Genomic DNA, 25,174 nt, shown 5'->3' on the forward strand with positions numbered 1-25,174 from the left:
TCCGCCAACTAACTACTACGGAATAACCAAACAACCGGCATTACGTTATGTGGCGACCCGGGGTTGCGGCTCCAGCAACAACGCGTATACACTACTTGGTCGTGCGTTATAACCGTGCGTTAGAGCACGGAAAGCGGCTTCTCCCTCGAACTTCGATGGAGCTTCCATAGATTCCCCTCAGTCTCCAAGCCCTGTCGATAAGTCGCATCATTAAGTCTCCTACTCCGGATCTGACGACAAACCCTAGACTCAGACAGCCACGTCACCTCTTCATGCATCTCCTGGCTCACGCAACTCCCAAGCCAAGATGTCGTAATAGGTGAAACAAACGGTCGGCGCCAAAACCCACAGCACGACCGCTGAAAGCTTTCGTAAAGTGGCGGCGTCTCAGAGATCTCCCCCCCAACCCCGGCTTCCTGTCTCGGTCGGTCGGCCAATCTCCCCTGCTTCGTTGTGACAACAAAACCATCTGGGTGTGCTTTCTGTGCTGCGACTGAGCCCGCCGGGCTGTCTGATCTTAGAACAATCCCTTGGTGTCAGAACTCAAAAACACATGGTACCTGACGGTCCTGAAGCAACCACTATTGTCTCCAGTCGGGTTCTTCTGTGTTGCCAGAGCTCGGATCCGCTCCCGCAAACCGTTGTCATCTTTCTCCACCAAGTGTACGGATCCGTACTGCAATCCGTACACTACGCTCCTTTTCAAGACCGATCGGTCACGCAGCTGACTCCCGCCGTTCGCTCCTCCTTGTCTTGTTTATGGGCGAATCGATCAGGACATATTTTTGGAATACGGCTGTCCCAATCTTGGGCAAAGCGCTCGGGTAAAACTGGGGTGCGCGGCAACCAAACCCGCCGTCGATGATGCGCAGCCTGCACATGTGCTCGTAAACTTCACCACCCTGTACGATTTAGTTCCACAGGTACCTGTATACGTGCACAGCAAGCCGAGGGGTTCTTGTTGAAGGGTTTCAGGGAGATCTTGCGAAGCATTGGTCAAGCTTTTTGACTGGGAGAAGCCCGGGCCGTGGTGTCTTATGGTGCCGAGGTCGGACAGGACAGCTGATTGACCCCTAGTTCTGAGCCGTGATATCTGGCTTGAATCTGGCTTGACGGTGCTGATGCGGTTGCGGTTGGGCGATTGCCCACTGCTGGGTCATACGGCATCATGGGGACACCAGGAGCAGCCGAATAACGGCGTTGCCGTTAATAACTCAAACCAATCTCGAGCTTGCCGTCCCAAATGCGGCATCTATGGCCCGCATGCTGTTTTCTCCGGCCTAGCGTTCAAACACCGGATTTGAAGGCGTATGTGTGTTACATGCGTCGAAGCGAACCATTACGGTCATCTCTTGTCGTCCTGTCGTTTATTAAACCTTCCTCACTGGCTCTGGCTTTTGTCGAAGTGTCGCAAACGCCGGATGGGCAGACGGCGCATTCCTCCTAATCACAACTCCCTCATGACCTCCCCAACTGCCCGTGCTGCCATCCTCTTTCGCTGCTCCTCCGGCAGCCCAGCACTCGCGTCCCTTACGGCCTGCAACTTCAGCATTAGCCGTTCCAGCTGTTGAACATCTTCCTCACCAATGTCCTCATTGTCCTCGGCATCTCCTCCGGGACCTGCCCCCTCACCGCCTCGACCACCAGACAAAATGGCCTCTCGCAACCCGACAAAATCCTCCTTGTCAAATCCAAAGTCGAGCTTTTCCGGGTCAAACTCGTCAAAATCATCATCATCATCATCCTGATCCCCCTTCCCCTTCGTGCGGTTTTCGTCATCTTGCTCTCCGAGGTCTCCTCCGTTCCCCGTCCCCGCGCCGGACCAATCATTGGCTTTGAGCGCCTCCAACACGCGCGCCATGCCCACCCGCTCACCAAACTCGTTCCTTTTGTCTTCCCCCGCACCCTTCCCGTTGCCGGCCTGCGCACCGGCCCTTGCGACGTGGACAAACTCCAACCCGGATTCGGCACAGAGATCTTCCCACTCGTCCAGCTCCCCTCCGTCGTCGTCGTCCTCTTGTTGCCCAAGGGCGCCGCCGCCACTCCGCGCGCTGGGCCCGACACCCACCGCCAACCCGACCCCGTCCCACTCCCAGCCCCCCAGCCCCTCCCTCACCACCTTCCCCACGTGCGTGATCAGCTCCCTGGCCCTCTCCCGTGCCGTCTCCTGGGATGAAGATGGGGACGAAGAAGTTGGTGGTGGTGGTGGTGGTGGTGGCGATGATGATGATGATGATGATGATGATGACGGTAGAGGAGCAGCGCGGGCAGGGGGCAGCGCAAAGACGACGAGCACGCCGCCCAGCACATCGAGCACCTCCTTGGCCTCGGGCGACAGGAAGGCGGCCGACCACTCGGCCGGCGACGCGACCAGGTCGAGCCAGATGGGCACCGAGGCGGTGTAGTAGGGCGTCGACAGTGGGAGGGGATGGGTCGTTCCTGCTATGGTATCTTCAATTGTCTCGGCCTTGGGATCTTGGCGGCTGCTGCTGCTGCTGCTGCTGCCGTTGTTGTCGCCGCCGTCGCCACCGCCGCCGTGTTCCTCGGGGGCTTGGGGCGCGGGCGAGGGGCGGGTGCCGGTCAGGTCTAACAGGTTTGGTTAGCGCTCTGATGAAGGACTCAGTATTCTGATGAGAACATCGCTGAAAAGATGCACCGACTGAGAAACGAGTCGGAGGCTGAAATGGTGAAGTGGTAATCGCTGGGTCGGGGCAATACCTCTGATGACATCGCTCAGGTGCTGCGCCGAGTCGGCCAAAGAGACGGCGAGGATCCGCCGCGGATTTTGAATTTCCATCTTCGCTTTCTCGGGGCTCATCTTGACGCCACAATGTCTAGACTCTGGCTCGAGGTTGATGGTTTGGCGGCACCGTAACGTCAGACATGGACGCTTAGAATACTGCAACTACGGAATACCTTGTGCGAAATGGAATACAGTAAGGTACTGTACACCAGCACTTGGGTATGACATGGGCCGCGCATCGTGATGGTGGGGTAATCTCATAGCGGGGTTACTGATCACGGCAAGCGCCTAGATTCGGTTGCCCAAGGCAGCAGTGCTGTGTCGAACGGCCTTGAAGCGTAAACTTCAACAGTTGAAAAAGGCATTGTATGTACAGTACAACCGAGTCCAACCGAGTTCTCTCCGTTTGTCAACACTTCCACTCCTCCTCCATCATTGCTTCTCACCACCATCACAGAACTCCATTGCTATAAAATAACACGAGAGCAACCGAAGGGGTCAGCGTCCAGTGTTGCGGGGGTGAAAGTTTCCGCCCTCAATCCACGAGGCCGCATTGTCTTGGCCATAAAGTCTACTCGGAAACTTTTGTTTGTCAACCTTGTAACGAATGACATGAACTGGGCATAGCTTTGGACCGAACACGGCGCTTCTTTTGGCCGCGGGACCTTTTTCGTAACGGGCAACGCTAACTGCCTTTTTTTATTCGTGTATTCGCTGGGCAGGAGGGACGAAGAAAGCCAGGCAGATCACAAACTGCAGGCGTTGAGCCTGAGCGGCGGAGAGCGAACAGGCCTGCGATTTCCACAGCGTCACTGGGCAGCACAGCATCAAATTTTGCTTGCTCGCGCAGGCCGCCCGTACGAGCTTGAAGAATGACCACGAGCCTGGCTGAACAGAGGCAATTTCTACAGTTATCCCTCGTGTGTCTGCTGTGTGACTCGAAAATGGGTAACGCGCGTGCGCCAGCATCACGACGAACTTTTTGCTGCCTAGAGTGACTGCCTTCCAGCTACCAGCAAATAATTCCATTTAATTTTACACACCCTAGCTTGTGCGTTTCCGAGCACACAAGCGTCTATGTTGTACCCACGGTATCTCGGGTATCAATAATACAAGCCGCCCAGTTTACCCCCCAAGACTTTCATGTAACGCGTGACAAACAAATGGTAGAAAGGAGGAGAGAGGTAAAGAGAGAGGTAAAGAGAAAGAGAGGAAAAGGGAGAGAGAGTGATGATACATATATGCGGAGGAAGTATGAGATCGCTTGACGCCCACAAGCGGCCAGGCGTCAAAATTATAGATGCGGGAGGTGAGGGTGGCCGCGTTTCTGTTACCACCAATACCTTGCGTGCTGCTTCCGCTAATCATTGACTTTTCGTCCGGTGATGGCGCGATTGGATGGGTAGCCTGACCGTAGGGCGGACAAACACCGAGGGCAGGATTGCTCGGGCAAGGATGGGGCCTGAGTTTGACAAAAAGTCTCCGAGGCGGAGTAAATCTGTGCTCGTGGCGTATGGGCACTTGTCGGCGGTTGCCTCGACCATCACTTTCAAGCCGGGATTCTCGATCCTCGTGTGCCTAGCCATTTACCACGTCGACGGCGGCGCAATTCCAAACGGGCCGATCCCCAGAGCCGCTTCTTCTTGGTTCGCCAGCAGTCCGGTAAACATGTCCCAGTCAAACGATTGCGGATCAGGAAAAGCCATCAAGTCGTCTAGCGTAGGGGGGGAGGTGTCGAGGGGATACGCCGCGGCAAATTCGGGAACGAACGGGTCCGGAGGTGTACGTTGCTCGCCCGGTTCTTGCTTGCACACCGAGTCGGGTAGGCAGGTGCGCAGCTGAGAGACGCACAAGGGAACGTCGGGAGCGCGACCAGTGCGGCCGAGAATCACCTGCTCGCGCTGCTTCCACGCCTGGAGCACGTGTACACCGAGCGCCGTGTAGTTCTTGTTGGTCATGTCGAAGAGCTCCGGGTGATGTGAGTAGACCACCTCGACCTGCCGCCACGCGCTGTCGACCAGCCTGCCCTCGGTGCGGCGGCGCAGCTGTCCGACCACGAACATGAATATGTCGAGCTGGAAGTGCAGCAGCGAGAACCAGGCGAAGCCCAGGCCTTCTGTCACTCTGTAGTTGATTTCGTTGTGCTCGAGTATTTGGACGGCGTATCTGAACGTGTTATCCCCGGTTGACTTGACTTCCCCGCCCCAGTCCTTCTGCAATTTCACGGGAGTCTTGAGCTCCTCGAGCCTTTGGAGGATGTGGTCTTTCATCGCATTTGCCATCGCATGCACGGGGCCGGCGTTCACGTCCGAGTACTTTTCGAATATCTCCAAAAGCTCTCCGTGGAGCCGCGCCAGTCCCCGTCGGTATGCCGCCTGCTGCTCCTCCGTCGGTGCTGTCCTAGGACCGGACCCAGACTCATCGTCGGGTACTATGATGATCCCTTCGAATCCGGGCATCTCCTTGAAGAACTTGGCAAACCTGTACATTATCAGGCAGAAGATCATCTCGGTCGGGCCATCCTTCGCTTTGAATGGCTCTGTGGCCGACGGATCCATGTCAGCATCGTCGAGATTCGCCGGCGTTTTCGTATCGCAGTTGGTAGACACGATGCCGTGACCGAGTCCGGAAGCCGTAGCATATTTCGCATCCACCAAGAAGACCTGCCACCAGACCCTTCTCCGCATCTCGCACTCAAAAGGGGGGAGACCCAGAGCCTCGCCGTCGCGGTGTAAGCCCATCTTCTGGGCAATGCGAACGAGAACGCCGGTCAGGATCCAGGCGGCGTGTCGGTCATAGCGACCCTGCAGGGAGAACTGTGAAACAACGCGTGAGCGGAGTCGCGCTCGAAGCAGCAGTCGGAGGGCTCACGCACAACATAGAGTAAGAGCGCCTGGAGACTTGCCATGTCATGCGACTTGAGGAAACTTGTCCGGATCAAGCTTAACCGGACCCCTTCCGAAAACCGGTGGATGGCTTCTTGCCTCGAGGACCCTAGAAGCCCCGTGCACTCGGTTGGTGACATTGATACGGTCGCCATGAGGAAGATGGAGAACATGAGAGCCTCTACGTTTCTCGGGATGGTGTCGCGTCCTCCGCTGGTGGCGGCAACGAAGTAGGGCTGCATTGACGGAACGTGGATGATCTTGGTCAAGGGGTTCACCCGGTCGAGGTAGGTTTGCCAGAGGGGTTGAATGTGGGTAATTTCCGGCCAAAGGTCGGTAAGATCTACTCCGGGGCGGTCGGGGCCAAGCACCAGCTCGGCGTTTCCGTCTGGGGTCATGCTCTCCGGGGTGTTTTCCTCGGACTCGTCGTCATCAATGATCTTCCTCATGGCACGGACCTATGGGGAGCTTGGTAAGCATGCCACCCGACTTCACTGGCACAATGGAGCGACCAACTTCCTCGTAAATGCCTCCGAGCAACGGGCTGTCCATGAAACGAACATTGCCGTCCTCGTTGACAAGCTTTCCAGTAGGCTGCCACTGCAAGTCCTCGCCAGCATTGGCCCGTGCCTCGCGTGCCGCTTGAAGTTGCGCCTCGGCCTCTGCTTTCAGCTTCACGTAGTCATTGAGCATCGCCTCGCAGCGGGCCAGCCGCTCGTTCAACCCGTGCTGGGACACCTTTCGCTTTTGTCTTGGCGCCGGCGTGGCCGGCACGCAGTACTTTGCGACATTGCTCTCGGGGAAGGTCAGCACGGGACGGCGGTCCTCCTTGTCGAACAGGGACGACTGAGCGCGCATGAGACGTACCTTGATGCAGTTGGCGCACGGGAATTTCCTGTCGCACCCAATTTTCCGTTTTTGGCAGAGCTCGCATGCGAGAACGCGTTGTTTGCGGGAAGGGACCGGCCCCGGTTGCGAGGGAGGAGGGGTAGAGGTCGGAGCGGCGGCAGCCATCGCCGGCGAGTATCTGTGGTGGTCACCGAAAGAAACGAGCGCGGGCGTAGGCGGGCAGGCTGAGCTTTTGCATGCTCTTCAAACAACCTCTCCTGAGCCAGAATCGCAGACAGTTGAGTGTCAGCTTGTTGATCTCGAAGCGTCCTGGGTGTCGTGCGTTTGGGGTTGGGTGTCGGAGAACCCCCGGCGAGGCACTTAATTAATGACGAAAGCCTGTCAGAACCGGGCAGTGCGGGCTGGTCTGCTGCTGAGGACCTCAACGGGCGCGCACTAACAAGATTGAAAATCCCCTCGAAAACAGGAACAAGGTTGGACGTTTTTAGGAGAAGACTGCAAGATCCAATCATCTCCCAGTGAGGATGCCTAAAAGACGTTGACGTATGTGTGCATGCACCGTCAACCAAAGTAGGTTAGGTATACTCCGTACAGGGGCTCCTGCCAAACGATTACGCGGAAACCAGTCGAAGCCTGAGGTAGGATGGATCTGCATACCGAGCACAAGGGAGGCACAGCATCCACATGTCACCACAGCAGCATGGGTTAAGAGGTACGGAGTACTCCGTAGTGTACCCCAGATCGAGGAGGCTCTATCAGCGAAACCCCACGATCAGAATTGTTCTTTTACACACCAAGTGCGGGCCATTGGGGAGGATGGAACCTGGAATTTTCGCTCGGCCGTCGGGAGTCGGGCTGATAATTCCCGCGCTCGGGCTGCCTAAGGCTCGGGTCCGGGGAAAAACAGCACCTGGTTGGCCAAGAAAGCTCCGAGGCGCTGCGGACACCAAGTTAACTTTTTTTAACTTTTTTGTGTCCGCATGCCTGAGCAATCGTAATGTACGCAGAAAGCGCCGAGTGTTGAACACTCGATGAAGGGAGTTATAGATAACTGTACTTACCTCGTGCCAACGAGTGGTTTTTGAGCTCCAAATGGAGTACCATAGCACATGCTCTAGGGACCTCTTGCTCGTCAACATTGCACACCTGCTGGTAACTATGGCGAATGCCTACTGGTAATTACGTGGCCGACGCGGCTCGGCAACAGCCGAGACCAGCCGGTGTATTCATGAGTGGGTACCATTACAGGCCCACGACTCCTGCCGGCAACTTGGCACTTCAGGACGGGCTACCCTTTTCAGCATAATAAACTAGCCCTGTGTATATCGTCACTTGTTCTCCCTACCGCTCCCGAGTTAGCATTGCTAACGTGCAGATACACTACTTGCCGGGCACTGCCGACCTAGGTAGTCCCATCTGATAGTGCCTCCCTGGCTGAAAATGCAGTGTACCTGGTGTAAATACGGACTACTGTATGTACATACATACATGCATACGTTATTCAAGCAGCCGGAAACACGAGTTTCCGACAATCTGTCTGCGGAGCTGACGCACACGCGAGGAAGGCCAAGACCCAGATGCATCGTACCGCAGGATGGGAGCGAGGGGGCCACGCTATAAGACTGGAAGTTGCCGCATAATTAACCCGTAATCCGTACAGTCTCTGTAATACGCATGGTACATCCATACGGACGTCCTCGGCACGGAGTGTAATGTACGGATTACGTAGTGTACTATACGTAGGTACCTATGTACCTACTTTGCCCATGACACATCAAAGGCGGTGAACATTTTCAGCACGGCGCACCCCACCAACTTTTCTGCCGCCATTCGCATCCATTGTATTTGCAATTTACTCCGATTCCGCAGTTTCACTTCGGCCGACGCTTGAGCATTCCCGGGGCCCCAGAGAATCCAATTCGGCCCAGATCACCATGATCACGCCTGTGGTATGCTATGCGGGCGCCCCTGGCCTTCTGATTGACTCACACATCCGCTGACAAATTTCTAGAGAAGGAGCTTGGCCTTGGCCGCCCGCAGAGGGTGTCGCGTGGCTCTCGCCGCCGCCTCGAGAAGCCCGAGAACGACCCGATCAACACTGCAAGCGGCGCGTGTTGTGCCGTACACTACGACATCACGCCTGGATGCATTTCACACGCAGCTCGAGAATGCTGCATCATCGCCGTTTCCATCCTCCTCCAAGACCGCGATACAGAACCCGCAGACCTTGACAGAGAAAATCGTCCAGAGGTATGCGGTTGGACTCGCTCCGGGGAAGAAGGTGAAGGCCGGTGACTATGTGACTCTCCGTATGTCAGAACTGCGTTGATTCTTTCTTATGTACGGCTCCAGGGGTCTCCAGTTGTTTCCGAGACCAGGAGCTTTCCCTCGAGTTATTGATGTTCAGGGTGCCCCAATTGGAAGAAATGGCTGACATTGTCCGAGAACCGGGGCACCTCATGACGCATGACAACTCATGGCCTGTCGCCATGAAGTTTATGTCGGTCGGCGCAACCAAGATCCACGACAATCGGCAGGTCGTCATGACGCTCGATCACGATGTCCAGAATAAGAGCGAGGCGAACCTCAAGAAGTACCGGCAAATTGAAGAATTTGCCAAGAAGCAAGGCGTGGACTTCTACCCCGCTGGCCGGGGTATAGGACATCAGATCATGGTCGAGGAGGGGTATGCATGGCCAGGAACGCTCGCTGTCGCCTCCGACTCGCACAGTAACATGTATGGCGGTGTCGGGTGCCTGGGCACGCCCGTGGTGCGAACAGATGCCATGAGCATTTGGGTAACGGGGCGGACGTGGTGGCAAATCCCACCCATTGCCAAAGTGACGTTCACCGGCATCTTACCCCCGGGCGTAACTGGCAAAGACGTTATTGTGGCTCTCTGCGGCCTCTTCAACAATGACGACGTGCTAAATCACGCCATCGAGTTCACCGGCTCCGAGGAGACCATGCGTAGCATTCCTATCGACGATCGCCTCGCCATTGCCAACATGACGACGGAATGGGGGGCCCTATCCGGTCTCTTCCCCATCGATTCGGTGCTGCAATCCTGGCTGAGAGCCAAGGCAACCACGTCTGCAATGCTCAACCCGGAGCTCGGCGCGCGGGCGAAGTTCACTCACGCCAAGATTGACGAACTCATCAGCAACCCGCTCACGGCAGACCCTGGCGCGACGTATGCCAAGTCTCTGTACCTGAACCTGTCAACTCTGTCGCCTTTCGTCTCCGGGCCCAACTCCGTCAAGGTTGCTACGCCGCTTAAAGACCTCGAGGCCCAGGACATTAAAATCAACAAGGCGTACCTTGTATCATGCACTAACTCCCGAGCATCGGACATAGCCGCTGCGGCCAAGGTTTTCAAGGATGCTGCGAAGGACGGCGTCATTCCCAAGGTGGCTGATGGCGTGAAATTCTACCTCGCTGCCGCGTCTCAGCTCGAGCAAGCGGCGGCTGAAGAGTCGGGTGATTGGCAGGTGCTACTCCAGGCTGGCGCGGAGCCTCTTCCTTCCGGTTGCGGCCCTTGCATCGGGCTCGGCAAGGGCCTCCTAGAACCTGGTGAGGTCGGCATTAGCGCGAGCAACCGCAATTTCAAGGGGCGGATGGGTTCTACCGAGGCCAAGGCCTACCTCGCCAGCCCCGAGGTTGTGGCAGCCAGCGCACTGCAAGGCAAGATTGCTGGTCCCGGCTGGTACCAAAAGCCCGAGGGTGTCGAGAAAGTCATTATCGGCGAAGGCAATGGGAACCACATCCAGGACAAGGCGCTCAGCATCGGGGATGCCCTTGACAAGATCATCGCTCAAGCGGACAGCATGATTGCTACGGCCGAGAAGGAGATGTTCGGCGCCGGTGGCGCCGACACGGCTGCCGCCGAGGAAGAAACTCTCACTGAGGTCCTCCCGGGCTTCCCCGAAAAGATCGAGGGCGAGATCGTCTTTTGCGACGCCGACAACATCAACACGGACGGTATCTACCCGGGTAAGTATACGTACCAGGACAACGTATCGGTCGACAAGATGGCCGAAGTCTGTATGGAGAACTACGATAAGGCCTTCAACTCGATTGCCCGTCCCGGCGACATCCTCGTCTCTGGCTTCAACTTTGGTTGCGGCAGCTCTCGCGAGCAGGCCGCCACCGCGATCCTCGCCAAGAAGATCCCGCTTGTCGTCGCCGGCAGTTTCGGCAACATCTTCAGCCGGAACAGCATCAACAACGCCCTCATGGGCGTCGAGGTGCCGAGGCTGGTGCAGCGGCTGCGTGAGACATTCAGCACCAAAGACGGGGAGAAGGTGCTGACCAGGCGGACCGGCTGGAAGTTGGTGTGGGATGTCAGGCGCAGCAAGGTGGTTGTTACTGAGGGCGAGGGCGGCGAGACGTGGAGCCAGAAGGTGGGCGAACTGCCACCCAATGTACAGGAGATCATCGCCAAAGGCGGGCTGGAGAAGTGGGTCAAGAGTCAGCTCTCGGAGGCGTAAGGGGTGATCATAAATACGGTGTATGTAGACGGCTTGTTGCTTGCTGTTGATACCAAGGGTTTTTTTTTGGCGAAGGGCAAAATGAATAAACCCTGTTTTTGCAGAGACTCAGGGACCGCTGAGCATTTATTATGGAGAATCTATTGCGGTTGTGACCTCCTCTCTTGGCATGTCAGGCGTGACTGCTATCAGGTCTCTTGACGGCACAGCATGGGCTGGTATTAACTGCCTTTTTCTCGCTCCGCGCACCGCTTTCTGGTGCTTCCTGCTCGTAATGTGCGCCTGCCACAGCTCTTCTGTCAGGAGCGTCTTCTGGCAGACGTCACACGTCTTGCGGCATGGTGTCTCCTGACGGTTGCTCCTCTCGATTGTCTCTGCTAGGACTTCCCTTGCTGTCTCCGACACCTCTGCCGGCGGAGGCAGCGGCTCATTGGCGAGGAATTTCCTCGTCAGCTCGACCCCCTTCTCAAGCACCTCGGTGTTCCAGCGCTCAATCGCCGTGCTGTCCAAGAGGTAGAGCCTATCCAGCAGCTTCTCCTCCTGAAGGGACGAGATGGTCTTCATTGTCATCCAGCGCACCTGATACTTGGCGTACTGTCGAGTCGCTGTCTTGGTGTCTTCAGTCCCTGCCTGTCGAAGCTTGTCCAGCTCAGGACCAGCAACGCCGTTCTTTGCCGCGGCTAGATAGGGCTCAAATTGGCGGAAGCCAATGGATTGCCATATGCCCTTTGACCGGTCAACTGTTTCACCAGCCGCCAACCGTTGTTGAAGGTAATCATAGACCTCGGCTGTCTCGCCGAGGAGACCGTTTTGCATCATCTTGTCTACGCGCTTGTCTAACCGCTCGTTGAGCGCTTCCCGCCGAGCGTAAAGCCAGAAGAGCAGTACTTCACCGAGGTCGGGGCTATGCGTGTGCTTTTGGGATGCCCACTTGGACTCCTTCTTGCTGCGCTGCTCCGCGTAGATGTCGGAGGCGCGGCGGCCCGTCCCAAAGTAGATCTCCAGAGACGTTCGGATCTTGCGAGCATCATTTGGGTGCCATTTATCCGCCATCACGGGATCTACCTCGCGCAGTTTCGCCAACATTGCCTCCGGAGATTGCGTCAATATCGGGTATTTTGCTGCCAGCTCGTCGCGGTTCAATGCGCCGCCTTCGGGTGCTGGCTGGTCGTCGACGACCCTCCCCTCGAAGAGCAGCCCGTCAAGATAGTAGGAAGTGCCGCCGACTAGGATGGGGAGCTTGCCGCGACTGCGAATCTCGGATATTATTCGGGTAGCCTCTCTCTTGAACTGAGTCACGACCCAGGGCTCGTCGCCGAGGTCGATGCTGCCGAGAAGATGATGGGGGATTCCTCGCTGTTCTTCGGCCGTGAGCTTGTTGGTTATGATTGGAAGGCCTTTATACATCTGCATCGCGTCCGCGTTAATGATTTCGCCGTTGTACCTTGTCGCTAATTCGACGGCGAGCTGGTTGCAGTCAGCGGCAGTCAAGGCCAAAAAAAAAAAAAAGTAGAGGTAAGTTGTAGGAAACCGAGGTGAAAATCATACATCTGACTTGCCCGTGCCAGTCGAGCCATAGATAACTATTATTGGTCTCATTCTCCTCACGGTAGCTCTGCTCAAGCTCGGTGTTAAGCCGAGCCTTGGGGCGAAGCGAGAAAAAAGGCCCATCAGCGTCACCCGGCGCTGAGTCGCAGCAACATCGCAGCGTTCAGCACAACAAAGTCCCCGACTTTTTGTTGAAAGTAAGTTAATTGCCCCCACAATCCGGTCGTTGGAGAAAGTCTTGGCGTTTTCCCCAGGCCATGTCAGAGTCCAGCCGCAGCTGGCGCACGGAGCAGCCCGCTGCTTGTCGTGGATTGGGTGCAGCTGTCACGTGTGGACCCATCTCCGAATAGGACACATCACAGAATAACTTTGAAGCCAGATCTTAAGGAGCCGGCTCTCCAGCTGTCTCCTCTCGCCCCCCCTTTTCGAGACCCCTTCTGTGCCGACAACAACTCCATTCCTTTCCCAGAGTCGTTGTCGCTCGCTCCGTCTCTTCTTTCTTCTGGATGATTTAATAATTTTGATTCCTTTGTTTTCAATTGCCCAACATGAGTTCCCGTAAGTCGTCGCGAGGCGCGCTCTGGAGCTCGCGCAGCTTGCGCGTGCAGCTGGAGCTAGCTCTCTGTTCTCAATTGTTGATGTTTACGACAATCGCGCTGACCGTCTCTCCCGCCTTGCAGTACGGTTTCTCGACCTCGTCAAGCCCTTCGTGCCGTTCCTCCCTGAGGTGCAGCAGCCCGAGACCAAAATTCCCTTCAACCAGAAGTTGATGTGGACCGGCTTGACCCTCCTGATCTTTTTGGTCATGAGCCAAATGCCGCTTTACGGCATTGTCTCGTCCGACACGTCCGATCCGCTATACTGGCTGCGCATGATGATAGCGAGTAATCGTGGTACCCTGATGGAGCTCGGCATCACGCCCATCATCTCGTCTGGCATGGTCTTCCAGCTCCTTGCTGGTACCCACATGATCGACGTCAACCTTGACCTCAAGTCCGACCGCGAGCTGTATCAGACCGCCCAGAAGCTCTTTGCGCTTATCCTCTCCGTCGGCACCGCCACCGTTTACGTCTTCACCGGTCTCTACGGCCCTCCCAGCGAGCTTGGTGCCGGCATCGTCTTCCTGCTCATCTTGCAGCTGGTTATTGCCGGCATGATCGTCATTCTTCTTGACGAGCTCCTCCAGAAGGGCTACGGCCTTGGCAGCGGTATCTCCCTCTTCATTGCCACCAACATCTGCGAATCGATCATGTGGAAGGCTTTCTCCCCCACCTCGATCAACACTGGCCGTGGCCCCGAGTACGAGGGTGCTGTCATCGCTCTCTTCCACCTCCTCATGACCTGGCCCAACAAGCAGCGGGCGCTCCAGGAGGCGTTCTACCGCCAGAACCTGCCCAATATCATGAACCTGCTCGCCACCCTCGTCGTCTTCGCCGCTGTCATCTACCTTCAGGGTTTCCGCGTCGAGATTCCCGTCAAGTCCTCGCGCCAGCGTGGTGCTCGCGGCTCGTACCCCGTCCGTCTTTTCTACACCTCCAACATGCCCATCATGCTGCAATCGGCTCTGTCCTCCAACATCTTCCTGATCAGCCAGATGCTCTACTCGCGCTTCTCCGAGAACCTGCTGGTCCGCCTCTTCGGCGTCTGGGAGGCTAAGGATGGCTCATCGCAGCTCTCTGCGGTTTCCGGCCTCGTCTACTACATGTCCCCCCCGCTGAACTTCAAGGATGCCCTGCTCGATCCCATCCATACCGCAGTCTACATCGCCTACATGCTCACTGCCTGCGCCGTCTTCTCCAAGACCTGGATTGAGGTGTCTGGCTCGAGCCCCCGCGATGTTGCCAAGCAGCTCAAGGATCAGGGCCTGGTCATGGCCGGCCACCGCGAGCAGAGCATGTACAAGGAGCTCAAGCGCATCATTCCGACCGCTGCCGCCTTTGGTGGTGCCTGCATTGGCGCTCTCTCCGTCGCCAGCGACCTTATGGGTGCCCTCGGTTCCGGAACTGGAACTCTTCTGGCCGTCACGTGAGTTCAACTGTGAATTTGGAGGCTACAACAGGTCGCTAACATGCCGCAGCATCATCTACGGTTATTTCGAGATTGCTGCCAAGGAGGGTGATCTGTCCGGCATGAAGGGCATGATCATGGGCTGAGCGTGTTAGAGGCACGCTCTCGCAGCTAGCTGCACTATCCATTCCATAAACCGGCTTTCTCTTACACCCGGTTTCTGCGGTGTCGATTCTGTCTGTAATTGCCTGCGAAGGCAAGCGATGGCTGTCCTGTAAAATAGCAAATTCAGGTGGAACCATAAAGGGAGGCTTCTCAAAAAGCGGGCGGGTTGTTTTTGCATCTTGGCGGGCAGTCGACCCAGCAGGTCTTCAATATCGAATTTACGAGGCTCAGGCGCCCAGGGTGCTTCATAGAATCCAACGCCTTGAGAACCCTCGTGTATTGCCTGGTGTATATATATATATATGCCTGCTAGCCGCTGTTTTTTGGGGGAAATTGTTAGCGAAGGTGCTTACGTTACTGGGTAGGGCACCTCAACTTTGTTCACAACGGGTGAGGAGTTTGAAATCCGTTCCTGTGTTCATCCTCCGTAGTTGGAAACGATACGTTCCTTTGGCGTGAAGCCACAGGATTGACAAGAGCCATGGAAAGGGGATCCTTCGGGATGATCAGAGTTGACTCATGGGGTCCCCTTCTCTGGGCTGCAGCCTTCCGTTCCCACCCTCAGATGGATTTTCGATGAGAAAAAGGCTTGATAAATTAGGAAGGTCCCTTAGAGGTAGATGCAGTAGCGGGTGCTTATCCCCGCCAACTCGCGGCCCCGCCGTGTCCACCTAGCTGCAATCTGGCAAGATGCAGTGGGTGCTACATCCACACCGAATTGCAGAAGCCTGCGCTTTGTCAAGGATGGAACGGCAGCCTTAATCCCCGGTGAAAAGTGCTGCATTTTGAAACGCTCTTCGCGCGTGTCTGGATTTACGCCTTCGCAAAACATCCACTTGTCGAGATGAGGATGGCAATCAACTCCCTGGTTTAATTGAGATTCTATGGGAAGCTGGTGGCGAATCGGAGTTCTGGACCATCTGACATCATTGACCACCCAGGTCTCGCACGAACTCCTCGCCCCGCGAAATGTGTGTGGTCAGGTGCTAGCAAACGGTAGCACCATTTCGTAAATGAGTTTGGATGAGAAGGATGGGTGGAAACGCTCGACAGATTCGTACCAAAGTTCAATGAGATTGGAAGACTTTATCACCTTCAACTGCGCGCTGCTGCCGCTTCGAACTCCAGCAAATATGTACACTTGCTGGAATATTGTTTGCTTTCCTCGTGTTGCAGAGCTCCAAGAGCTTCAGCGGAGACGTTTTAGAACCGGTCCCCACCTTTGCTGATGACCTGGAGGCTGGGAAGCTTCCTCCTGACAAGTGTGGTGCGGCCTAGGCAGACCCGCAAAGAACAGGCTGCAAGCAACCCAAGTTCTCGGAAATCCCAAGGAACTAACGACCCTGGCGTGCCCACTTTTGAAGACGAAAATGCAGATAGTTTGCAGCGGCTAGCGCACGCAGCAGGGTTTAGAATCTGCTTAAAGCTGCCTTGCGCCAGAAACGTCTTTCCGGATTGACAGGAACTAGCTCTGCCTCGTTCATTTTCGGCGCCCGCTCGCAGATCTAAGCCAACCCCAAACCGTTTTCCCCACGCTCGTCTCGCCTACTGCTTGGAATAGTAGACGAGGCAAGCGAGTCTATTCGCCATGCGCCTCGACGACGCGGGCGAGCCCGGTTTCGCATCGTGTCCCTGGCCGATATGGCGGACCGATGACTTCACCAGTTGTTTTCAACAAGAGTAAGCAACACTAAGCACTACGCCTCCGCGCCTATTGTCGGACGACCGTGAGGCTGAGCGGCTGATGCACTTTTTGTGGCGCCGTGGCGCTTTGTAAAACCGATGAACTAACGCCAACGTCTACAACACAGTTACCTCAGAGTGTTGCTGCCATTGGTCGTCGTCGGCCTGTCGTTTCTGCAACTCTCCATCCCCGCAATCGTCCGAGCCGTTGACCGAAGAAGGAGTCGAGGATACGAGCGCATCGGGGACGGCCCAACCACGCCATCGCCGCCATCGCACACCCAACTACCGCGAGAGGAAGAGCCGGTTAGCGAAAGCGATGATGAGGAAGGGTTGACCATCAGCGGCGGGCGCCTTGCGCTTGCTAAGACCACTACCAAGGGTTCCATCGTCCAAGCCGACATTCCGCCCGGTCAAACGCTCTCCGTACTCGTCGAAGAGCTCGCTGTTGCTGGCCTAGTCGCTGTCAATGCCATCGCACTCGCCACCGGAGCGTATGGCAGGGAGCGTGGAGGCATCGCCGCTATTGCCGGCCTGGCCGTTTGGATCTACGTCCTGATACTCGTCTCACTGCGGTTCTTTTTGGGAAACACGCAATGGCGCGTTCCACGCATCTGGAACCACACCGCCGCCATCTACGGTGCTCAGTGGCTGTTTGCTGTGGTCTTCTTCCGTTCTGCCCTGGTGCATCCGACGTCACGGTTCGCGCAGACCCTGGTCATTGTCGAGTTTGTGTTAGCATCGTTGCTTTTTGGCATGGCTATCAGCACTCGCAAGGGCAACAAAACTATTCTGCTGGAGTGGGAGGATGGCATCGAGCCTGGTCGGGAAAATCTGGCGTCGCTGTTCTCGCACTACACCTTCTCATGGGTTGACTCCATCGTCTATGAGGGCTGGAGGGAGCCGTTAACTATCCAGAGGGTCTGGAACCTGCTTCCCAAGGACAAGGCTGCCGCGGTGCTGGCCAACTACCGGCTACTGAAGAAGACAACCTCGCTAGCCTTCCATCTCCTCAAGTACTTCAAGGGCGTTCTCCTTGTGCAGGCCGCCTGGGCTGTTATGGGCGGTGCGCTTACGTTTGCTCCAACACTACTCCTTAGAGCCATTCTGCAATACGTCGAGGACCCCTCCGTGGCCCCTCGGAACGTGCTATGGCTGTACGTTATCCTGCTTCCCTTGACTGATATTCTTCGCTCCGTCTGTGACGGCCAGGCTCTCTGGATCGGACGCAAGATTTGCATCAATCTCCGAGCTATCTTGGTGGGCGAAATTTATGCCAAGGCGCTCCGCAGAAAAGCGGCTGCCGGCAAAGATACCACCCTCGGCGCCGGCAAGAAGAACAACGCCGCCAGCAAGAACAAAAAGGATATCTTCAGCAGAGCGAAGCGGCTGCTGGGGCTCGGGAAGGATCCCAAGGACGACCAGACGGCGGAGAATGATGCTGCAACCGGAAACGCCAGCAAGGATAAGACGAACAATCCTGATGAGCAGGTCAACCTGGGTACCATCATCAACCTGATGTCGGTCGACAGCTTCAAGGTGTCCGAAGTTACCGCGTACTTGCACTTCCTGGTCGCCGCCGCCCCCACGCAACTCATTGTTTCCATCGTTTTGCTCTACCAGGTCATGGGCCTGAGCGCCATCCCTGGCTTCGTTGTCATGGCTCTGCTGCTCCCCGTCAACATCGCGTTTGGGAGAGGCTTTAACTCGAGCCAGAAGAGGATCATGGCTGCTACGGACAAGCGTATCCACACGACCAACGAGATCCTGCAGAATATCAGGATCATCAAGTACTTCGCCTGGGAACACCGTTTTGCGCACATCGTTGACGAGAAACGCCGTGCTGAGCTCAAGGCTCTGCGCCGGCGCTTCATGATCTGGGCTGCGGCGGTTGCGGTCTGGAACACGGTTCCAATCTTGATCACCTTCTTCTCATTCCTCATTTACACCGTCGTAGAGAAGAAGCCTCTGTATCCATCCGTTGCATTCACCGCCATTTCGCTGTTCATGCTCCTTCGCTACCCGCTCGACCAGCTAGGCGACATGATTGCTCATGTGCAGGAATCCAAAGTGTCCATCGACCGTATCGAGGAGTTCTTGTCCGAGGAAGAGACCGAAAAGTTCGCGCAGTTGGGTGTCGACAATGTTGATGAGACCGGCAAGAGGGTGATTGGATTCCGAAACGCCACCTTCATCTGGGGCAGCAAGGACGCCGTGGCCGATGACGGCTCCATGGCTTTCCGTCTGCTCGACCTCGACCTCGACTTCAAGATTGGAAAGCTCAACGTCATCACGGGGCCTACAGGGTCCGGCAAGACCTCCATGCTCATGGCCCTCCTCGGCGAGATGACGATCATGAAGGGCCGGGTCTACCTTCCTGGTGGTCGCAGCCGCGAGGATGTCCGTCCGGACCCGGAGACGGGGCTGGCCGAGACATGTGCCTACGTAGCCCAGCAGGCTTGGCTTGTCAATGCCAGCATCAAGGACAACATTCTGTTCTCGGCCCCCTTTGACGAGCAACGATATCGCGATGTCATCGTCGCTTGCGCCCTCGAACGCGATTTGGAGATCCTCGACAATGGTGACGAGTCCCTGGTCGGCGAGAAGGGCATCACCCTTTCCGGCGGACAGAAACAGCGTATCTCGCTTGCTAGAGCGGTCTACTCCAACTCCAAGCACCTGCTCCTGGATGATTGCCTCAGCGCCGTCGACTCTCATACAGCCCAGTGGATCTTCAACAACTGCATCATGGGCCCGCTGATGCGTCACAGGACTTGCATTCTCGTCTCTCACAATATTCCCCTGTGTGTACCACATGCCAACTACGTGGTCGTGATGTCGAATGGACGTGTTGTCGGCCAGGGCACGTCGCAAGATCTCATCGCAGCTGGCCAGCTCCCCGAGGATGCTGCCGCTCAGAAGTCCGCTCCCGGTTCTGCTCACATCTCACGTCTGCCTTCACGCGTTCCTTCGAGCGTTGGGGAGGAGAGCGGTGCTACGCTGGTGAACGAGGCGGATGGCGATCAGCAAAAGACGACAAGTGAAGCCGCTAAAAAGAAGGAGACCAAGAAGCGGGACGCCATGGAGGAGGCCAAGGCGGTAGGCGCCGTGAAATGGCCTGTAATGAAGCTTTACATACAGTCTATGGGAGGCTGGTGGTTCTGGGTCGTCGCAGGCCTCGTCTTTGGGACGCAGCAGCTCTCTGGTGTCGCTTCAAATCTCTGGATCAAGGAGTGGTCCAATCAGTACGCCGCCGAGGAGACAGCCAAGATTCAGTTCAGCATGAACTCGCTCAGCTACTCGGCGCAGACCCTGTCGCCGACCTATTTTGCGTCCATTGCGAACTACGTCAAGGGCAACTCCACAACAGTCTCAGCCTCTGACGCGTCCGAGGTCGACGTCACCTACTACCTGACAGTGCTAGCAGCTATTGGCATAGCAGGCGCGCTGACCGCCTTGTTCAGAGACTTGTGGATCTTCCTCGGCTCACTCACTGCCTCGTGGAAGCTGCACGACGGTCTGATGAAGGCCGTTACTGGCGCCAAGTTCAAGTTCTTCGACGTGACCCCTCTTGGGCAAATGATGAACCGATTCAGCAAGGACTTGGAGGCGGTGGATCAAGAGGTGGCACCGATCGCCATTGGTGTCATGACGTGCGCCTTGGGAATCATGGTGACCATCATGCTGATTGCCTACGTTACCCCGATGTTCTTGATAGCCGGCGTCTTCATCGCCATCGCATACGTGTTTCTTGGACAGTTCTACCTGCACGCCTCGCGCGACCTGAAGCGGCTCGAGTCGGTTGAGAGAAGCCCGCTGTTCCAGCAGTTCGGAGAGACACTGAGCGGCGTGACGACGATTCGCGCGTATGGTGACGAAAGGCGCTTCATCCGCGACAATCTGGCCCGCATCAACACGCAACTGCGGCCTTTTATCTATCTGTGGGCCGCTAACAGATGGCTCGCCTTCAGAACCGATCTTCTCGGCGACATTGTCGCCTTCTTCGCCGGCGTCTTTGTCATTATCGGCCTCGGCAAGGTTGACCCGGGCTCGGCTGGTATCTCGTTGAGTTACGCGATCGGGTTTGCCGACAATATCTTGTGGTTGGTCCGTCTGTATGCGCTGAACGAGCAAAACATGAACTCGGTCGAGCGGATCAAGGAATATCTCGATGTTGAGCAGGAAGCGGCGGCCATTGTGGAGAAGAATCGGCCGCCGGAGAACTGGCCGGCCAACGGGACGGTTGAGTTCATCAATTACAGCACGCGGTATCGCCCGGAATTGGAACCCGTGTTGCGGAACTTGAGCTTCAAGATTGAAGCGCGAGAGAAGGTCGGCATTGTCGGGCGAACCGGCGCCGGCAAGAGCTCGCTCACGCTAGCGCTCTTCCGGGCACTCGAGGCTGATGAGGGCAAGATTCTCATAGACGGCGTCGACATTGGCCAGATCGGTCTGCGCGACCTGCGCGAGGCCATCACGATTGTGCCGCAAGAGCCCACCCTATTTATGGGCACCATCCGCAGCAATCTCGACCCCTTCAACCTATATACAGATGAGCAGATCTTTACGGCACTGCGCCGCGTCCACCTTATCCAACCCGACGAGATCACCGGGTCCGGCGCCGTCACACTCCCGGAAGCGACGGCTGCGAGCGCCGCGATCGCCGGCGGCAGCAGCAGCCGCAGCAGCAGCCGCAGCAACCAAGACCAAGCACAGGCGCAGGGTGAAACTGATACCCAAGCCCAACCAGAACCGTCGCGGCCGGCCTCGGTAACGAACAAGAACATTTTCCTCGATCTCTCCTCCCCCGTAACGGAGTCAGGCAACAACCTCTCGCAGGGCCAGCGCCAGCTCCTCTGCCTCGCGCGGGCGCTGCTTAAGAACCCGACGGTGCTGGTCATGGACGAGGCGACGGCCTCGATCGACTACGCGACGGACGCGGCTATTCAGGAGACGATCCGGGAATTGACGAGCACTATCATCACGATTGCACACCGCCTGCAGACCATTGTCGACTACGACAAGGTGCTAGTGCTGGACAAGGGCGAAATTGTCGAGTACGGCCACCCGTGGGAGCTGCTGCGCAAGGGGAGCGGCGGGGTGTTCAGGGGCATGTGTGAGATGAGTGGGGATTACGCGACGCTGGCGGCAGCGGCCAAGAAGGCGTGGAAGGCGAAGAAGTTAGTGGATGTAGATGACGATGGAGACGACAAGGGGAATGAAAGCGGGGAGGGCGGGAGTGCGGCGGCTGCTACTAGTACAGCGGCGCCGGTGGAAAGCAAGCGGGGGGAGCCATAGAAACGCCCTTACGGCCGGAGAGACGGCGGGGGGTTGGATGAAGTGGGTGAGTAGTGTGATTGTTGGTATAATTGGATAGTTTTACCCTAGAATAAAGAGTAGCAAACATTGATGGTATGATGGCACTTGTGTAAATATTTGTTTTGGAAGGTTTTAATTATGTCTTGGAGAAGCTTAGTCGGCTACCGGCCTTGTGTGCTCATCCGATGTCGAGCAGCGGATTTTTCATATTAGCCGGTAATGCTCCGGAGTTTGAGGAGCTATATACGAAACAGATACTTAGATGGTAATTGCTACAGCTCGATGGCTACAAATGACTACAGCTCAGACTGGCTGTAAGATACGACACCACAGCGGTATTCGCGCTATAGGCGGCACTCCTAGACCAACTGGTACGGTCTGCAGAAGTGGTAATAAGATACGTTGATTCTTCCAAGTGCTAGAGGCACTTAGGGATACTATCTAAATATATATCTATAACCCCTGGCTTATTATCCTTATTAATAGGTTAATCAGATCTAACCTACTAATAGCTATATATTATAATAGGTACTAGGGTTTGAAAGAAAAATATAACGACCTGTTATAACTTAGTAAATATATTAGCTATTTATCTATAGTAATAATCCTAATAAGTATTCCTTTCATCCTCCCTATTATTAAATCTATCTATCCCTTAGTCTTTCTTCTTCCTAGTAGCTCCTAAGTTTATGATAAATGCTAATACTATAGATAGACGCTCCTAAGGAGGCTATATAAGTGTTCTAGCCCTAGCCTAGGTATCCCTAACCGGGGTATAGTTATTATAGACTGTACTAGTAGCCCTCTTATATAAGGGACTCTCTTATATTAGTATATCTAAGTATAGGCGTTTCTAGCTAGTAGCTATAGGTGGTAGGTATATTACTAGCCTAGTAATTAAACTCAGAGGAGTACTATATCTAGTGGTAGCTAGTAGAGGTAGGCAAGCTATATATTACAGAAATATATATACAGATACCACCTAGGCCACCAGCACAGATAGGCCAATCAAGCTAAAAGGACGGAAGGAACCAATCATAACGTAGGAAGCACTACAAGCCCTACCATACGCTAGCTTACGATCACCAAGATCAATGTAAAGTCATTGATCGCGATAAGCGGCTTACCAGGATCACTAACCAAGGACTGATCAGGGTGATCCGGGAAAGTTATATATATATATAGCTAGTCACTCGTTCTAGGGGACTCTAGGAGTTTATTAGTAATAGCAACCTACAATTACAATACTTATACCAAGTATCGCTAACTACTATAAGAGATAACTATAATGTTATTATAAACCTTTTAGCTTTACCAAATCCCTTAGACGACCTATACGTTTGTTCCGCTTAACCTACCTTCGTCTAAACCCTTTTAGAAGAATGTGACGAACCCAGCTCAGACTTCTTCTGAAAGGGTTCAGACGAAGGTGGATTGAGCGGGACAGGCAGGCAGGCCGTCTGAGGGATTCGGTGAAGCCAAAGGGTTCACAACAACACTTAGAGTTGTCTCTCACAGTAATCCGCAATGCTTGGTATGAGTACTGTGATTGTGATTGTTACCACTGGTGAACTCCCAGAGTCCACCATAACGAGTGACTGGCTAGCTATATATACACAATTATCTGTCCCTCTTCAATAGTTATCACCAGTACCATTTCTCCTTTCACTCCGTGATCCCGCGTTGTCGACGGTAACATGTTATTATCACCAGTAAAGACCTTAGTCTTGGCAATGATAATCTTCTGATTGGTCCGTCAAGTGATTGGCTGTCGGAATGTCCCGCGTCCTGGCTGCAGCCTGCCGGGCCGTCCATGTGCTTATCCGTGACAAAGAAGTCTAAGTTAGGTTCGTCATATATTACTATTACTCCCTTTGTTCTATCATAGTTCAGAATAGAGGTAACTTTGACCTTGATATCGATATAGCTACTAGCGTCACAGCCAAACAGCTACTCGCCTAGCTTGGTCAACTCATATAGTAAATCTAGGAGTTAGACTAGAGAGACAAGGCTACTTAAGCTCGAATTAAGGAACTCGAGAACGGCGAAAAGCACTCGTAGAAACTGGTTAACAAGGCCTATACCAAAATCAAGGCGCTCGAGACTACCAAAGCAAGCCGTATTAAGATCGAATCACCTAGCAAGTATAGAGGAATTAAGGAGGACCTTGTAGGGTTTTTGATAAACCTCTGATCCTACTTCCGGCTTAATAATGACAAGTTTCTAGACGACAAAGCTAAAGTCCTCTACGTAGCTATAAGACTAGAGGGTAAGGCACTTAGATGGTTCGAACCTATATAGAACGACTATCTTACTAAGGAAGACGAGGACGACCGAGACGCCTTTATATAGGTAGTCTTTCGATCCTACGACCGTTTCAAAGAAGAGCTTTAAAAGGTCTTTAGTAATAAAGATAAGAAGATTTATACCTAAGAAAGGCTTGCTAATCTCTAATAGACTAAGTTAGTAGCCTCCTATATTATATAGTTTAGATAGGATATATTTAAGTCTTAGCTTAATAATAAGGCGTTAATATAACTATTCTATAATAGCTTAAAGGAAAAGGTTAAAGATAAGCTATATAAGTATAACCAGCCTAAAACCCTAGACGAATATATTATATAGGCCATTAGAATCGATGATCGGCTCTATATACAGGAGCAATAGAAATGAGGTCAAATAAACAGAACTATAGTTAAGGCTAACGATAAGAAAAAGCAAGCGTATATTAGTACCTTATATAGGATATATCCTGGAGCTATAGATATAGATATAGTATAGAAGTAGGATAAGAAGAAGACGGCCAAAGACAAGTCTAATACTACCTATTATAACTATAGAAAGAAAGGATACTATAAGCGAGAATGTCAAAGCCTAAAGAAAGATTAGAAACTAGTCCTAGGAAAGGAAACTACGGTTATTAACAAAACTAAGGACATCGTTAAAGTAGTAGCTATAAGCTACAAAGATAAGGATAATAATACAGATAGTCCTAAATATAATAATAATAGCAAAGATAAACAAACGCTATACTCCGAACTAGTCACTATAGACCTAGAAATAGGTATTACTAAATGGGATATAGTAGGGGAGTATATACCACCGATTTCGATTCTCCTAGCCTTGAGGCAATAGGGTTTTATAGTTACGTAGAGATAGGATAGATCATAGATAACCAATACCTAAGGAGTCGACCGACCTAGACCAAATATCTTGTTCCTTTAGGAACGGATCGAATGGTACCGTAACAAAGTTTTCCGGCTTAATACGGAGTTATACAAACGAGATAGACGCCTAACTTGACTTACCTAGTAGAGCGACGAGATAAGGGACAAAATAAGGGAACTCTAATATATTATAGAAACTATTAAAGGGGAATAGCCTATAACGTATAATAGACCTAATAGTTATACCGAGTACTTTAACGATTAGTAACTTAGCTATAATATATAGAACCCGGAGTACTAGTTTATATATACAAACCG

General features: G+C 54.2%; 6 protein-coding genes across 6 annotated transcripts; 3 read left to right on the top strand and 3 right to left on the bottom strand.

Moving 5' to 3' along the window:
- Positions 1–1,447: 1,447 nt before the first annotated feature.
- P884DRAFT_278529 (uncharacterized protein) lies at positions 1,448–2,818 on the bottom strand (the record flags this gene model as incomplete). Its single annotated transcript, XM_069443193.1, has 2 exons — positions 1,448–2,586; positions 2,719–2,818. The coding sequence occupies 2 exons, from the start codon at positions 2,816–2,818 to the stop codon at positions 1,448–1,450; spliced, it is 1,239 nt and encodes a 412-aa protein (XP_069296630.1).
- A 1,511-nt stretch (positions 2,819–4,329) lies between these two features.
- On the bottom strand, positions 4,330–6,642 carry P884DRAFT_203400 (fungal-specific transcription factor domain-containing protein; the record flags this gene model as incomplete). The annotated part of the gene is made up of 4 exons (XM_069438504.1): positions 4,330–5,559; positions 5,619–6,086; positions 6,145–6,423; positions 6,496–6,642. 4 exons carry the CDS (start codon positions 6,640–6,642, stop codon positions 4,330–4,332), a joined length of 2,124 nt encoding a protein of 707 aa, XP_069296631.1.
- A 1,684-nt stretch (positions 6,643–8,326) lies between these two features.
- Positions 8,327–11,083, top strand: P884DRAFT_292927 (uncharacterized protein). The gene is made up of 3 exons (XM_069444189.1): positions 8,327–8,426; positions 8,489–8,786; positions 8,830–11,083. The coding sequence occupies exons 1-3, from the start codon at positions 8,412–8,414 to the stop codon at positions 10,965–10,967; spliced, it is 2,451 nt and encodes an 816-aa protein (XP_069296632.1). The 5' UTR covers positions 8,327–8,411; the 3' UTR covers positions 10,968–11,083.
- P884DRAFT_245660 (IPP transferase-domain-containing protein) lies at positions 11,084–12,659 on the bottom strand. The gene is made up of 2 exons (XM_069440435.1): positions 12,516–12,659; positions 11,084–12,434 (listed from the first exon to the last, which is right to left on the bottom strand). The coding sequence occupies exons 1-2, from the start codon at positions 12,636–12,638 to the stop codon at positions 11,097–11,099; spliced, it is 1,461 nt and encodes a 486-aa protein (XP_069296633.1). The 5' UTR covers positions 12,639–12,659; the 3' UTR covers positions 11,084–11,096.
- Positions 12,660–13,063: 404 nt separating this feature from the next.
- Positions 13,064–14,668, top strand: P884DRAFT_300740 (SecY subunit domain-containing protein; the record flags this gene model as incomplete). The annotated part of the gene is made up of 3 exons (XM_069444797.1): positions 13,064–13,073; positions 13,196–14,540; positions 14,593–14,668. 3 exons carry the CDS (start codon positions 13,064–13,066, stop codon positions 14,666–14,668), a joined length of 1,431 nt encoding a protein of 476 aa, XP_069296634.1.
- Positions 14,669–16,275: 1,607 nt separating this feature from the next.
- On the top strand, positions 16,276–21,668 carry P884DRAFT_203184 (uncharacterized protein; the record flags this gene model as incomplete). The annotated part of the gene is made up of 2 exons (XM_069438485.1): positions 16,276–16,367; positions 16,499–21,668. 2 exons carry the CDS (start codon positions 16,276–16,278, stop codon positions 21,666–21,668), a joined length of 5,262 nt encoding a protein of 1,753 aa, XP_069296635.1.
- Positions 21,669–25,174: the final 3,506 nt, after the last annotated feature.

This window comes from Thermothelomyces heterothallicus, assembly GCF_042370625.1.
Source record: "Thermothelomyces heterothallicus CBS 202.75 unplaced genomic scaffold P884_scaffold_15, whole genome shotgun sequence".
Classification (NCBI taxonomy): Eukaryota; Fungi; Ascomycota; class Sordariomycetes; order Sordariales; family Chaetomiaceae; genus Thermothelomyces; species Thermothelomyces heterothallicus.

Bases quoted from the DNA above. Each gene is read 5' to 3' on its own strand.
- P884DRAFT_292927 (XM_069444189.1), top strand. The intron at 8,787-8,829 runs GTATGTCAGAAC...GTACGGCTCCAG, and splicing joins CGGTGACTATGTGACTCTCC to GGGTCTCCAGTTGTTTCCGA.
- P884DRAFT_245660 (XM_069440435.1), bottom strand. From the start codon at position 12,638: ATGGGCCTTTTTTCTCGCTTCGCCCCAAGGCTCGGCTTAACACCGAGC. The intron at 12,435-12,515 runs GTATGATTTTCA...GACTGCAACCAG, and splicing joins CTGGCACGGGCAAGTCAGAT to CTCGCCGTCGAATTAGCGAC.